The 12877-nt window shown below is 39.7% G+C and overlaps 2 protein-coding genes and 1 long non-coding RNA gene across 3 annotated transcripts in view; 2 read left to right on the plus strand and 1 right to left on the minus strand.

The window, feature by feature from the left end:
- LOC137796107 (zinc metalloproteinase nas-8-like) overlaps window positions 1–477 on the minus strand; it is a 56341-nt gene extending 55864 nt beyond the window's left edge. Inside the window, exon 1 of the mRNA XM_068593792.1 lies at window positions 383–477. Within this exon, the coding sequence (XP_068449893.1) occupies window positions 383–477 (95 nt within the window). The remainder of the gene's footprint in view (window positions 1–382) is intronic.
- A 7779-nt stretch (window positions 478–8256) lies between these two features.
- Window positions 8257–9574, plus strand: LOC137796110 (hatching enzyme 1.2-like). Its single transcript, XM_068593799.1, has 4 exons — window positions 8257–8351; window positions 8499–8542; window positions 8661–9332; window positions 9474–9574. The coding sequence occupies exons 1-4, from the start codon at window positions 8257–8259 to the stop codon at window positions 9572–9574; spliced, it is 912 nt and encodes a 303-aa protein (XP_068449900.1).
- Window positions 9575–9794: 220 nt separating this feature from the next.
- LOC137796126 (uncharacterized) lies at window positions 9795–10415 on the plus strand. The gene is made up of 3 exons (XR_011078569.1): window positions 9795–9873; window positions 10046–10198; window positions 10344–10415. It is a non-coding gene; the product is annotated as an uncharacterized lncRNA (long non-coding RNA).
- Window positions 10416–12877: the final 2462 nt, after the last annotated feature.

The following is a 12877-nucleotide window of genomic DNA, read 5'->3' on the forward strand; positions in this document are numbered from 1 at the left end:
CATCTCCTTCGGTTAAATGCTCTTCGACTTCTTTGTTTCTTGTCAGGATTTGTGAGTTAACTGTCTTGGTATCTAAAAAGACAATAAAACATGACTTTAGTCGGATTATATTGATTTGTGAAACAATGTTAAGTATCTCCCTTACGTTCCACCATTTATATAATTGGGCAAATACAATTAAAATAATTACCGTCTGTTGTTCCTTTGCAGAAATTGAAACTCCAGCGATGATCTCTATAAAAAAAAAGCAACATCTTTAGAACGTTGAAGTTATTATTACTAATTTGATCAATAGAGGCTCAATATGACTTGTGTGGAACTGAAGACAATATAAATGTTGACTTTTAAAAGTAGAAGCATATTCTGGCGTCAGTATATTTACCCGTTGGTAGTATTCTTGAACTGGGTCTGGACTCCTGTGAGGAAGTGGCCTGCAGGAAGTTGCCAGTTGAAGTCTTCGCTCCAGTAGTTGACCATCGGAGTTTTACGACATTCAAATGTGAGAAAGTTTGGAGCAGAGCAGCAGAGGAATTTCCAACTGAAACAAGATCAGATCAAGCAAACCATTTAACATTGAATCAAGTAGTGAAACTTGACTTTGATGTGACAGTTTAGAACAGGCACAATCTTCATTAATGACAGGTATGCATGATGTCATTGAGGTGTGTCGATGGATTTCAGATCTCAGTCTCAAGAACAAACAGTTCCCTGTATATGTTTTTCAAAATAAACTCATTATCTCAGTTTCAATGAAGTATACATTTGCTCATATATCATGTAAATTCAAAGTCCTATATTCAATAGTGTTAATATTTCAGTGCATAATTACAACAAACTACCAACCTTCTGTCTCCTTGTGCGTTGTTGTAATTGCTGTAGACGCCAGCAACCACATGATTGACCGGGCAATTGTAGCTGAGTTCTTTCTCATATAAGTCCTGGGAACTGGACCAGGAGCAGTCTGAGGTGGTGCCGAAAGACTTGCACTCAATCTTCCATTGGCGATCTTGGTCATTGGCACTGTAGGAGCTTTAACATGAATCAAAAAGATTTAATGGAAGGATCGGTAGAAACTTTGAATATGAAGTGTACATTTTGATTTAGAAGTTATTGAAATGGTTTCATATTCATGTGCAAGTTTACCTGTTAATCTGAGACACAACGTGTTTGTCTGGACAAGGATGATGCAAAATGCCTCTCAAGCTGTTGTCATAGTCCTCTGCTCTGATTCCAGCTGCAAACAACATGTGGTTCCATGATTAATAATCAACATCATCAAAACAAGACAAACTCAGTCTATACTTACAAATAAGAGATCAATGATCTTACCTGTCAGGAGGACGGAAACCACGATGAAGGTCCACATTGTGAGTGATGTGTCGGTGTCTAACCTGTGAGGAGACTGACTTCACTGACTGCAGGTGCTGCAATTTATACGCTTGTGACAAGGAAATAGTGACACTATGTCATCATCTGTGGGCGTGTTGACCCATTTCTTAAACATGCGGGTGTGTCGACCCATTTCTTCAGCATGTGTGTGTTGGCATGTTTCTTAAGCATGTGTATTTGTTACCTCATTCCAAACAGCAGAGCTATGTGAGGTCACTTGTTAACAAAAGAGAGAATAGATCCCCTCTCTTCTTCTATTGTGCCATAAGTACTAATTATCTAATGACTTGAACGATAATTACAACATCTTCCTCATTACTGATCATTACCAGAAGCACTGAATAGTATGATCAAGTTTGAAAAAATTCCAGCACCAGATCACGTCAACCATGTGGAAACATGTTTGCACAATTCTTTTGTCAAATAATTTCACAAATGTACTTTATTTGGCTTCATCAGTATCTATAACTGTAGTATTTGATACTATTCTATAACGATAGAGGGACATAAATACAATGAAAAGACAGCAACACAGTCCTGTAAGGATCTACTACTCATACCAGGGTGCTCAGTTTCAATGAGAATATCTTGATCGCTGTTTAAATGCATCTGGTTGTCCTGCCATGCACCTAACACCTTCAAGGAATACTCCACTGATGAAATGAAGAGATGAGGATGAACCTTGTATTCATCATGGATCCATGAGCTCATTGTGTTACAAGCATTGCTCCTTCTTTAAATCACTGAATATGCTACTCCTGGTGGAGGATTTAACATGAAACTGTGCTTTCACCTTCATCCCAATCACAACATGACACAGAGGTGCACTAAAGCACTTGTAAGGTAGATGTGAAGAAGTCTTGAATGCACAGCTGGATGCAGAGGTATCTGAACATGTAAACACTCACATGAGCAAATGAACGATACATGTGGTTGTAACTACTGATTATTGTCTACACCTAAACAATTTAGTGTCATCATGGGTGTGATTGACATTTTTATGACCGCTGTCTGAAGCAGTTCATCCTCTCTGGTGATGACGAAACCACAAGCTATTTGTCTGAGCTCTTTTATCCACTAATTAATCTGTTGGCTTGAAACTAATAATTTGAGAGTTTAGAAAATATTTGACCTCAATAAAACAAGGTGTGTCTCTTTTGATTGTAACTCACGCTTAGTTGAACACCTCACCAGTCCAGTCTGCAGTAACAGCAGCAATCAAGTGGCTCACAAGTATTAAACACTCCTTGTTCTACATTTGCACTTCATTTGGATGAGTTTGTAGACATCTTTTCACTTTGACACTGACGAGTCTGTTTCTGTTCCTCAATGACAAAAGCTTGAAAAAGTCCAGTGAGATTCAAAGCGTAACATAGGAAAAGTCTTGAACTTTGGACTCTTGAACTGTTCATCACTCAAGAAGCGCCAAAATAATCCAGTGCGTGTGTACCAGAATATTTGACATTTATGTATTGTTATTTCGATGGCAGATGTCATGCTGAATTACAGTCAACAGTTTAATTATTAATATTCCACCTGTATGTGTCAAATGAATCTCCACGATTTGTAGTCATCGTTTACTGTCAGTCAGGTGAAAACCATTCAAAACATAAGATCATACACATGAATGCAGGTGACAGCTTAGCAATAATGAGGAAGTCATTGCTTTTGTTGTTGTGATTCATTAATTGGTGGGAAGTTCTTCGGTGATGAATCTGTTACGGTAACTCAGTGAGAATCACTTCTTGGTATTTGATAGAAATATTTTTCTGACGTCTGGTCTCAAACTGGTTTTGTGCCGTAATTAGGTTAAAGTCATTATCTACGTAACTTTTATAGATAAACAAGAGGAGCAGACCCAAGATAAACTTATGCAACATGAGTTATTACATAACAGCAGAAATCAAACTCAAGCGTAAGTTCAGTAAGGGAGACACTCTTTACTCTCCGGGTTCATTCATAAGCTCATTCTCTAAATCTCACAGCGATTACTCCGTCAGCCGATTGCGGTCGTGTACGTTGAACCAACCAACCAGTTGGAGTCGGCGCAATTTCCATAAGCCAATCACAGTGTTGTTGTCAAACTTTGAAACTTGCTAAACCTTGTAAACAATGTAATATCCAGAAAATACCAAAACATCAGTTATACAAGAATAAAGCAGGACCGGCTAATTGGTCTTCACCTGGAGTCACAGGAAGGTTACGTAAGAGACACTGTGTCTCAGCCCTCTAGGGGCAGTGTTACTCAACACCACAGAGGGACGTTACCTATTTCATTTTTTGTTTAAGTGACATGTTGTCTCGTCTCTTTACATTTTATTTGTTAATGGCAGACCCTGAAGACAAAAACATCAGTGTGCCTGCACACCAGAGTCCCTTTAGTAAGCCTCTCATTTTACTGCAGCAGTGTCTGATTGTCTGATTTTGCAGGTAGTCAGACCTGGTCACAGGCATTAAGAATGAAGAACAGGTATATATCCAAAATATTTGGCTGGTGAACTTCTTTGCTCATGTTGGTCATTCAAAGGCGTCAGTTTTAAATTCAGTTTTTGGTCACAACCAGTTGAAGGGCGGTTATATTTGTGACAGGATTTCCTGTCCCCTAAAGTTTTGTCAGCACTAAAGAGTTATCCTCTTTCCTTTCCCCCATCAACTCTGCAACCTGGCCCTTACCCACAATGCAACTCCCCTCCCCTGACTAGTTCCCATGCATTCTTTGTGGCCTCGGAAACCCAATATACCCCTTTTGGTGTGCCCACAGATCCTCAGTGTGTCCTTTCTGCCGTGCCAGCTGCCTTTCCCTCCTTCAGCCAAATGGAATGTTAAGCCCCACTTGTGGCTGGCTTTGTCCCCCGTCATGCAACGCAAACAAAAGGCAAAGTGGCTTTTCATTGTATTAGGGAAGTCCAAAACCCCCAAATCCTCCTTCTCACCCATTTTCTCCTCCGCTCTCACAAAGAAACGTGTGCGGCAGAAAAGTGTGTGAGCCAAAGAGGAGCCTGCACACAACGACACACAGACACACACGGGCCTGCACGGATGTTGGACAGCAGGTGTTTGCATGCACACAGGAGTGCCATGTTTCTCTTCTGCTGCACGCACACACACACACACACTCACACACACACTCACACACACCCCATACCTGGCAGCCACTCCTTCTGTCTGATTGATCTCTCATTAAGCCATTGTTGACAACACACACACATCAAACACTCATTCATACCACAGCAAAGTTACGTAACCTCTTCATCATGAGAAACGGACTGAAAACAGACATATTCCAATGACAACATGTATTTATTATTTGAAAACGGCATGCATGGCTGGAATGAATCTGCTTCATTTTTCTTTTCATTTATAATGTCACCTTTTAAAACCGCTCCATGAAAATAAAACATTAAGAATATTGTTTTTCAGAGCGCACGCACCATCGGTAAAGCGTAACAAAACTACAGAGCTGATTCGTTGTGGAACAGCGGGTCAACTTTGTGCATTTGGTTATAATTACTACAGCTGCTGAAGAGCTTCGTCACAACAACTGTTGTTTTGTGGTTGTTTTTCTTGGGAGTATACCAAAATGTTGGTGAAATATCAAGATGTGCAAAAACAGACCTCTATTGGCAGCGACAGGGCACAGCAATGCCATTTACTAAACAATGTCCTCCTGATGAACCAATGTTCCCTCGCGAAGATGAAGAAAAACTGAAGTGTCATTGATGGCAGCAGTAATTATGTGTGTGCAGATAGAGGCCTCCCACGACTGATGGATGCATCGAGTGGTTTGTCTTTCTGATGGCGCAATTATATATTTTAGCACATTATTCCTAAAACAACAATAGAGCCCTTCTTGTCACTCAAATAAACCTAATATGATGATATCTTCTTAAGAAGCCCACTCTCGATCTAGAGGTGTTGACTAACTACAGGCCTGCCTCTGACCTGCCCTTCCGCTCTAAGAAAGTAGTCGCAAATAAGTTGTGTGACTTTCTACATAACAATAGTTTGTTTGAAGACTTTCTGGTAGGATTTATTAAGCAAGGGGAAAAAAATAATCAGATGTGTGATTTTGGGCTATACAAAATAAACTGAACTGAACTGAATATCACGTTTGTGTTAGTGACCTCATTGACATGCATCCCTTTTGCTTCTTGTGCAGGCAGTCCAGTATTTTAGCAGACACTGATTTTCTGATATTTAATGGCTCATGTTGCGTGAGTTTCACTTGGCAGTGTTCCACTTGTTTATCCAAAACGGGCCTGCTGATGATTTCTGTGACCTAATTATTGTGGAAAACCAGTTTGAGTCCAGATGGCTGAGAAATATCTCTGACAAATGCAAATTATTTGACCTGGTTTTTAATTAAAACGGAGTCAAGATGAGTTCATGCTTTTTTTGCACCAAAGACACTTCTGGTTCACGGCAGTGATGCAACAAGTCTATTGGATCATAATAAAAGTAGTAGTGAAAGTGCAATATGAAGCTGAATATCATCCGTATAATCATGACAATCAAAGTACAAATATGCCTAAGGGAGCATGTAGAGGTCACAAAGCAGAGGTCTGAAGATGGAGCCTTGAGGAACTCCACATCACAAACCAGGGAGTTTAGAACTGAACCAATCGTGGACCTTGCTAGAGAGACTAATATGGGTTTTTACCCCGAGCAGCACTGAGATTAAGAAGCACAATAATTGACATTTCATCAAAGGCATTTTTATGTCACAACGGTTGAAAACCGTTGGATCGTACAAATGGAAAGCATTTCCATTTGTATGAACATAAAGAGTTGGTACATAACGGGAAAAAAACATTACTTGCAGTAAAATGGACACACATTAAATCTTCTTGAACATAAATGATAACAGGTGTCCTTGTAGGATGGTCTTAAAATGCTGAACCTTATTAGTTTTGCAGTCACTGAACGCTCAAGCACATGTAGATAGAATCTGTTAACATCGGACCAATTTGTGGTACCATCGGCGCATTTAGCGACATAAAATACATTTTTAGACTTTTATACACTCATATCAATGAACATTTTGAATAAAAATATAATTTTTTACCATATTTAGTGCCCCGGAAAACAACGAATGCTCCATCGGTTTGTTCCATGAAACAAAGTATTTTACAGAATCTGCCTCTTTTGTCACAAAGCATCCACTTTTTGATAAAACAGGCTGCAGCTAAATATATTTGGCGGTAAAATATGTATTCATAACTTACTTTATTTGCTCAAAACAGTAGCCCACCCTAGCATGTTTCATATCTCCATGCGGTGCTGCTTCCTGGAAAATAGCAGAAGTGAAGCGAGGTGTGTTCGAGGTCCAGAGAGAAAATACGGGCTTCCAGAGTCTGAGTTGAACAAACATTACAGGTCACCAAATGTGGAATTTGACTTATTTTGAGTGGTGAAAAGGGCTGTCAATCTTATTAGGATGGCATTAGATATGCTTTTCATTCTCCCCATAGGCTGGTCCGATCCAAAGAAGAGGTTTTAGACTGTTTACTGGCTCAAAATGAATGCCATACACCTTGGGAAGTGGGGGAGACTTGGGAAAAAATATGCCGATATTTTTTGATGATTTGAGGCAAATGTTATTATTGTGTTCATTTTTACTGCATTCAATTGCTGTACATATGTTACAATGTTAATGTTATGATGGTAAAGGTGCATTATACAATATCTACCCAAGCAGGATCTCATTCCAAGTTCTGTAATTTCATCTGTTTTCAGTGTAAAATTAGATGACGTGAATTGTGCTGAAATATTTCCCCTCAGTTGACGTGATCTGGTGAGATGATTCTTTCCCACACAATATAACGAGTAGTTCTGGAAAATGATCAGCGATGAGGAAGATCATTGAAGTCATTAGATAATTAGTACTTTCGGCACGACAGAAGAAGAGAGAGGAATTATTCTCTCTTTTGTTCACAAGTTACCTCACATAGCTCTGCTGTTTGGAATGAGGTAACAAAGACACATGCTTAAGAAACATGCCAACACACACATGCTAGAAAAATAGGTCGACACGCCCGCATGATTAACACATAGTGTCACTATTTCCTTGTCACAAGCGTATAAATTGCAGCACCTGCAGTCAGTGAAGTCAGTCTCCTCACAGGTTAGACACCGACACATCACTCACAATGTGGACCTTCATCGTGGTTTCCGTCCTCCTGACAGGTAAGATCATTGATCTCTTATTTGTCAAGTATAGACTATGTTTGTATAGTTTTGATGATGTTGATTATTAATTATGGAACCACATGTTGTTTGCAGCTGGAATCAGAGCAGAGGACTATGACAACAGCTTGAGAGGCATTTTGCATCATCCTTGTCCAGACAAACACGTTGTGTCTCAGATTAACAGGTAAACTTGCACATGAATATGAAACAATTTCTATAACTTCTAAATCAAAATGTACACTTCATATTCAAAGTTTCTACCGATCCTTCCAATAAGTATTTTTTGATTTATGTTAAAGCTCCTACAGTGCCAATGACCAAGATCGCCAATGGAAGATTGAGTGCAAGTCTTTCGGCACCACCTCAGACTGCTCCTGGTCCAGTTCCCAGGACTTATATGAGAAAGAACTCAGCTACAATTGCCCGGTCAATCATGTGGTTGCTGGCGTCTACAGCAATTACAACAACGCACAAGGAGACAGAAGGTTGGTAGTTTGTTGTAATTATGCACTAAAACATTAACACTATTGAATATAGGACTTTGAATTTACATGATATATCAAGTTTTACTACTTGATTCAATGTTAAATGGTTTGCTTGATCTGATCTTGTTTCAGTTGGAAATTCCTCTGCTGCTCTGCTCCAAACTTTCTCACATTTGAATGTCGTAAAACTCCGATGGTCAACTACTGGAGCGAAGACTTCAACTGGCAACTTCCTGCAGGCCACTTCCTCACAGGAGTCCAGACCCAGTTCAAGAATACTACCAACGGGTAAATATACTGACGCCAGAATATGCTTCTACTTTTAAAAGTCAACATTTATATTGTCTTCAGTTCCACACAAGTCATATTGATCCTCTATTGATCAAATTAGTAATAATAACTTTAACGTTCTAATGACGTTGCTTTTTTTGATAGAGATCATCGCTGGAGTTTCAATTTCTGCAAAGGAACAACAGATGGTAATTATTTTAATTGTATTTGCCCAATTATATAAATGGTGGAACGTAAGGGAGATACTTAACATTGTTTCACAAATCAATATAATCCGACTAAAGCCATGTTTTATTGTCTTTTTAGATACCAAGACAGTTAACTCACAAATCCTGACAAGAAACAAAGAAGTCGAAGAGCATTTAACCGAAGGAGATGTTTTTGTCTCAAACGCAAGGAATGCCAGAATCTGTGAAAACTGCAGATGGCTAAAGTTGCTGAAGACAGTGAAAGTGCCATATGTCGTGAGTGATTCCTTTAGCAGCTCTGAAAAGATCCAGATTGAGAATGCAATCAGTGCCTTCCACATGAGCACCTGCATCCGGTTTGTTACTCGTACCGACCAGACCGACTACGTCAGCATCGTGAAACAAAGCGGGTGTTGGTCTTGGGTCGGGCGAACAGGAAAGTCCCAGGAACTATCTCTGGGTGCAGGATGCCTTCAAAAGGGCATCATTCAGCATGAGCTCATTCACGCACTTGGCTTCTGGCACGAGCAAAGTAGAAATGACAGGGACGCTTTTGTCAAGATCAACTTTGGAAACATCCTGCAAGGACAAGAAAGAAACTTTGGCCGATGGGAGACAAACAACCTCAACGTTCCATACGACTACGGGTCTGTGATGCATTATGCACCGACAGACTTCTCAAAGAATTCAGGACATACCATCGTTCCCCTCGACTCCTCCGCACAAATAGGCCAGAGGGACGGCATGTCAGAGAATGACATTCTGAAGATCAACAAGCTCTATGTCTGCAGTAAGTACACAAATAAAGCAGTTGAATATATAGTGAATATCTTAACCATGCTAGTTAAATGTGACTTTTCCAGTCTGTTAGAACATTTCCTGTTCAAATCTTTGCTGTAACTCACCCAGTAAACTTACCGTTCTCTTACAGCGGATTACCTCCATGCATACGCCGAGTGGGACAATACGTTGGAGAACACGTTCAGTCGTACTTGTCCTAACAGCCAAGCTGTATCTGGAGTTACAAGGTAGGCAGTACAAATCCAGTTAAGGAATATACATTATTTCTCAACCTGTTAATCCATAACTAGATTTTTTTTGTAGAGTGTCAAGGTATCTAACGTGCTGATTTCTTTCCACCGTAGTCTCTACAATAACGACAAAAAAGATCGACTTTGGGCGTTTTCGTGCAAGGCTTTCAAGTTACAAAGAGCATGCAAGTGGTCGAAGCCTATGAACGAACATTGGGAGTCAAACAGCTTCAAATGTGGAGAGAATGAAGTAATCGCAGGCGTCTACAGTGATCGCAGCAACCTCTTCAAAGACAGGAAGTAAGTCATTTGTCTATGCTTTAGTTAATGAAAAGAAAATCAATCACATAATTTTTAAGAAACAATACATTAATTAGGGAAACTGTAAGTGCAGGTGGAGTAAAAAAATCCTGTTGTTTACTGAATTAATGTATTTGCGGATGTATATGAACCCAATATCCTTTATGTTCAGATGGAGCTTTCAGTGCTGCAGTTCTCCTGGTTTCACCACATCCAACTGCCAAACAGTAACAAACATCAACTACTATGAGGAATACTTCAGCTGGACGGTTGCCAGCGACCACTTCCTGACTGGAGTGGCAAGCTCCTTTGATAGTAGCAGTCGGTAAGATCATTAGTAACAGTTTATCACATCCACATCCCACTTACAGCGACTCTCAGATGCCAAAGCTTTTGACCTTTTATTCTTAATATCAATAGAATAACCAGTGTGTTGATGCTCTTAAAACTTTATTGTTTCTCGTTGACAGTGACCGTCGGTGGAGTTATACGTACTGCCAGGGCAACAGTCAGTGAAGCTACCATCAATGAGAAGATCCTGGACAAGATGTTTTGCTGAGCCAGAATAATGCACCAAATTGATTGGTGTTGCATCTCACCTGTTGGCCGTCAGCTCTGATTGAGGTCTTCTCCAACTGCAATGAACTGAACAGAAAAACTAGTCTCAGAGCTGCACTTGTGCTGCACTTGTGAAAGAAAGCACAACCTCAACATGGTGACAGTGTATTGATGCAAAGCTCAATGATATCTGAGTTATTCCCTGTTCTTACACAGTGTATCAGATTGGTGGAGCTGTGTATGTGTCACATAGCTGGCAGGGTCCATGTTTGTCATGCAATGTCCCTCTCCTGGTGTTTAACTAGGTTTGTAAAATTACATATGTGACTAATGTTATGTAATTAATTGCTGATCTGGATTAGATCATTCGGTCATCTCTCTCAGGAGATGAACCAAACTTGAGTTGAATCCTTTGATACCTCCAAAGTGTTTTAATGTATATATGTTTAAATGTATAGTATTCATTTGTGGATTTTAATGCAGATTAATGTCTTGCTATTGATGTACATAGATATCCTGTATTTTTTTTTCTAACTTGTAAATAAAGTCAACATGAAATATAATATCTGAGTTCATGGGATGATTCAATATATGTACCCTCTTAAATTATAATGAATTGGATGTTAAATCAGCCACATTAATGTTCAGACTTTTCCAAAAACAGTGGCTGTTAGTGTTTCTAAGAGACAACTACTAATCTTGTTGAGCTTTAATGTTAGTATGTGTTTTGAATGTCGCAGCTAACTTAAGAAAAAAAACTCTGACAACACAAACATTCAATTCAATTGCCATTTGGCCTGCGTTTGTTTGAGCCGGTCATGTAGACCAATAGTCCCAACATTTTTGGTAGAAATTGACCCGAGTGGCAGTGGGTCACCTCGGACAACACCTGCCATTTGGGTTAACGCAATTGTCCTTCATGACTACATACAAATTGTAGTCCAAATCGCAGTTTTTGTAATGTGCTATTTGGCCTAAAATATCTCCATAACTCAAGGGGCGAGGAAGCTTAAATGACACCTGTAGTATCGTCTCGACCTATGTATACACTGGTGTGAATGGCAGTGTGACAGGACACAGTTTTCTGAAGACTTTTAAGGTCAAATGGCCCGGATTAAAGTCCGCTGACTTTAAGTCAAGGAAGGTGGCCCTATATTGGATACAACATATCTGCAACGTGCCCTTTTTTGGTACTTTTCCAAGGGGCTAAGAAGCTGATATTACACATGTAACATGATCTCAACATATGTCTACACTGGTGCGAAGTTCAGTGTGATAGTACAAAGTTTTCTGGAGACTTTCGATTTTAAATGGCCAAGTGTTGACTTTAACCCAAGGAAGGTGGCCCTAAATCAGATACAATACATCCGCAATGTGCCCTTTTTCTTTTGTCTATTTCCAAGGGGGTAAAAAGCTGATATTACACATGTAAGATCATCTCCACCTATGTCTACACTGGTATGAATGGAAGTGTGAGAGCACAAAGTTTTCTGGCAACTTTTGATTTTAAATGGCCAAGGGGAAATCCAAAGACTTAAATCCGAAGAAGGTGCCCCTAAATTAGGTACAATACATCCGCAACGTGCCCTTTTTTCTGTCCTTTTCCAAGGACGTAAGAAGCTCATATTACACATGTAAGATCATCTCAACATATGTCTACACTGGTGTGAGTGGCAGTGTAATAGCACAAAGTTTTCTGGCAACTTTTGATTTTAAATGGCCAAGGGGAAATTCAAAGACTTAAATCCGAAGAAGGTGCCCCTAAATTAGGTACAATACATCCGCAACGTGCCCTTTTTTCTGTCCTTTTCCAAGGACGTAAGAAGCTCATATTACACATGTAAGATCATCTCAACATATGTCTACACTGGTGTGAATGGCAGTGTAATAGCACAAAGTTTTTTGAAGGCTTTTGATTTCAAATAACCAAGGGGAAATTCGTTGACTTCAACCCAAGGAAGGTGGCCCTAAATCGGATACAATACATCCGCAATGTATCCTTTTTTCGGTCCTTTTCTAAAGGGCTAGGAAGCTGCTATTACACAAATAAGATTATCTCAACATATGTCTACACTGGAGTGAATGTCAGTGTGATACTACAAAGTTTTCTGTGGACTTTCGATTTCAAATGGCCAAGGGGAAATCCAAAGACTTTAACCCAAGTAAGGTGGCCCATGAATCGGATACAATAAATCTGCAATGTGCCCTTTGTTTTAGTCATTTCTAAAGGGCTTGGAGGCTGATATTACACAAATTAGATTATCTCAACCTATGTCTACTCTGGTGTGAAAGGCAGTGTGAGAGCACAAAGTTTTCTGGACCCTTTTGATTTCAAATGGCCAAGGGGAAATCTGCAGCTTTTACATGAGTAAGGGTGCCCAAAAGCGGATAAAATACCCTCGCAATGACCCACTGAAAATTCGAACTCACCCAATTTGCTTAAGAA

The sequence above is a fragment of the Clinocottus analis genome, unplaced genomic scaffold, assembly GCF_023055335.1.
Source record: "Clinocottus analis isolate CAN_PGR_092001 unplaced genomic scaffold, fCliAna1.0.p SCAF_3, whole genome shotgun sequence".
NCBI lineage: Eukaryota > Metazoa > Chordata > Actinopteri > Perciformes > Cottidae > Clinocottus > Clinocottus analis.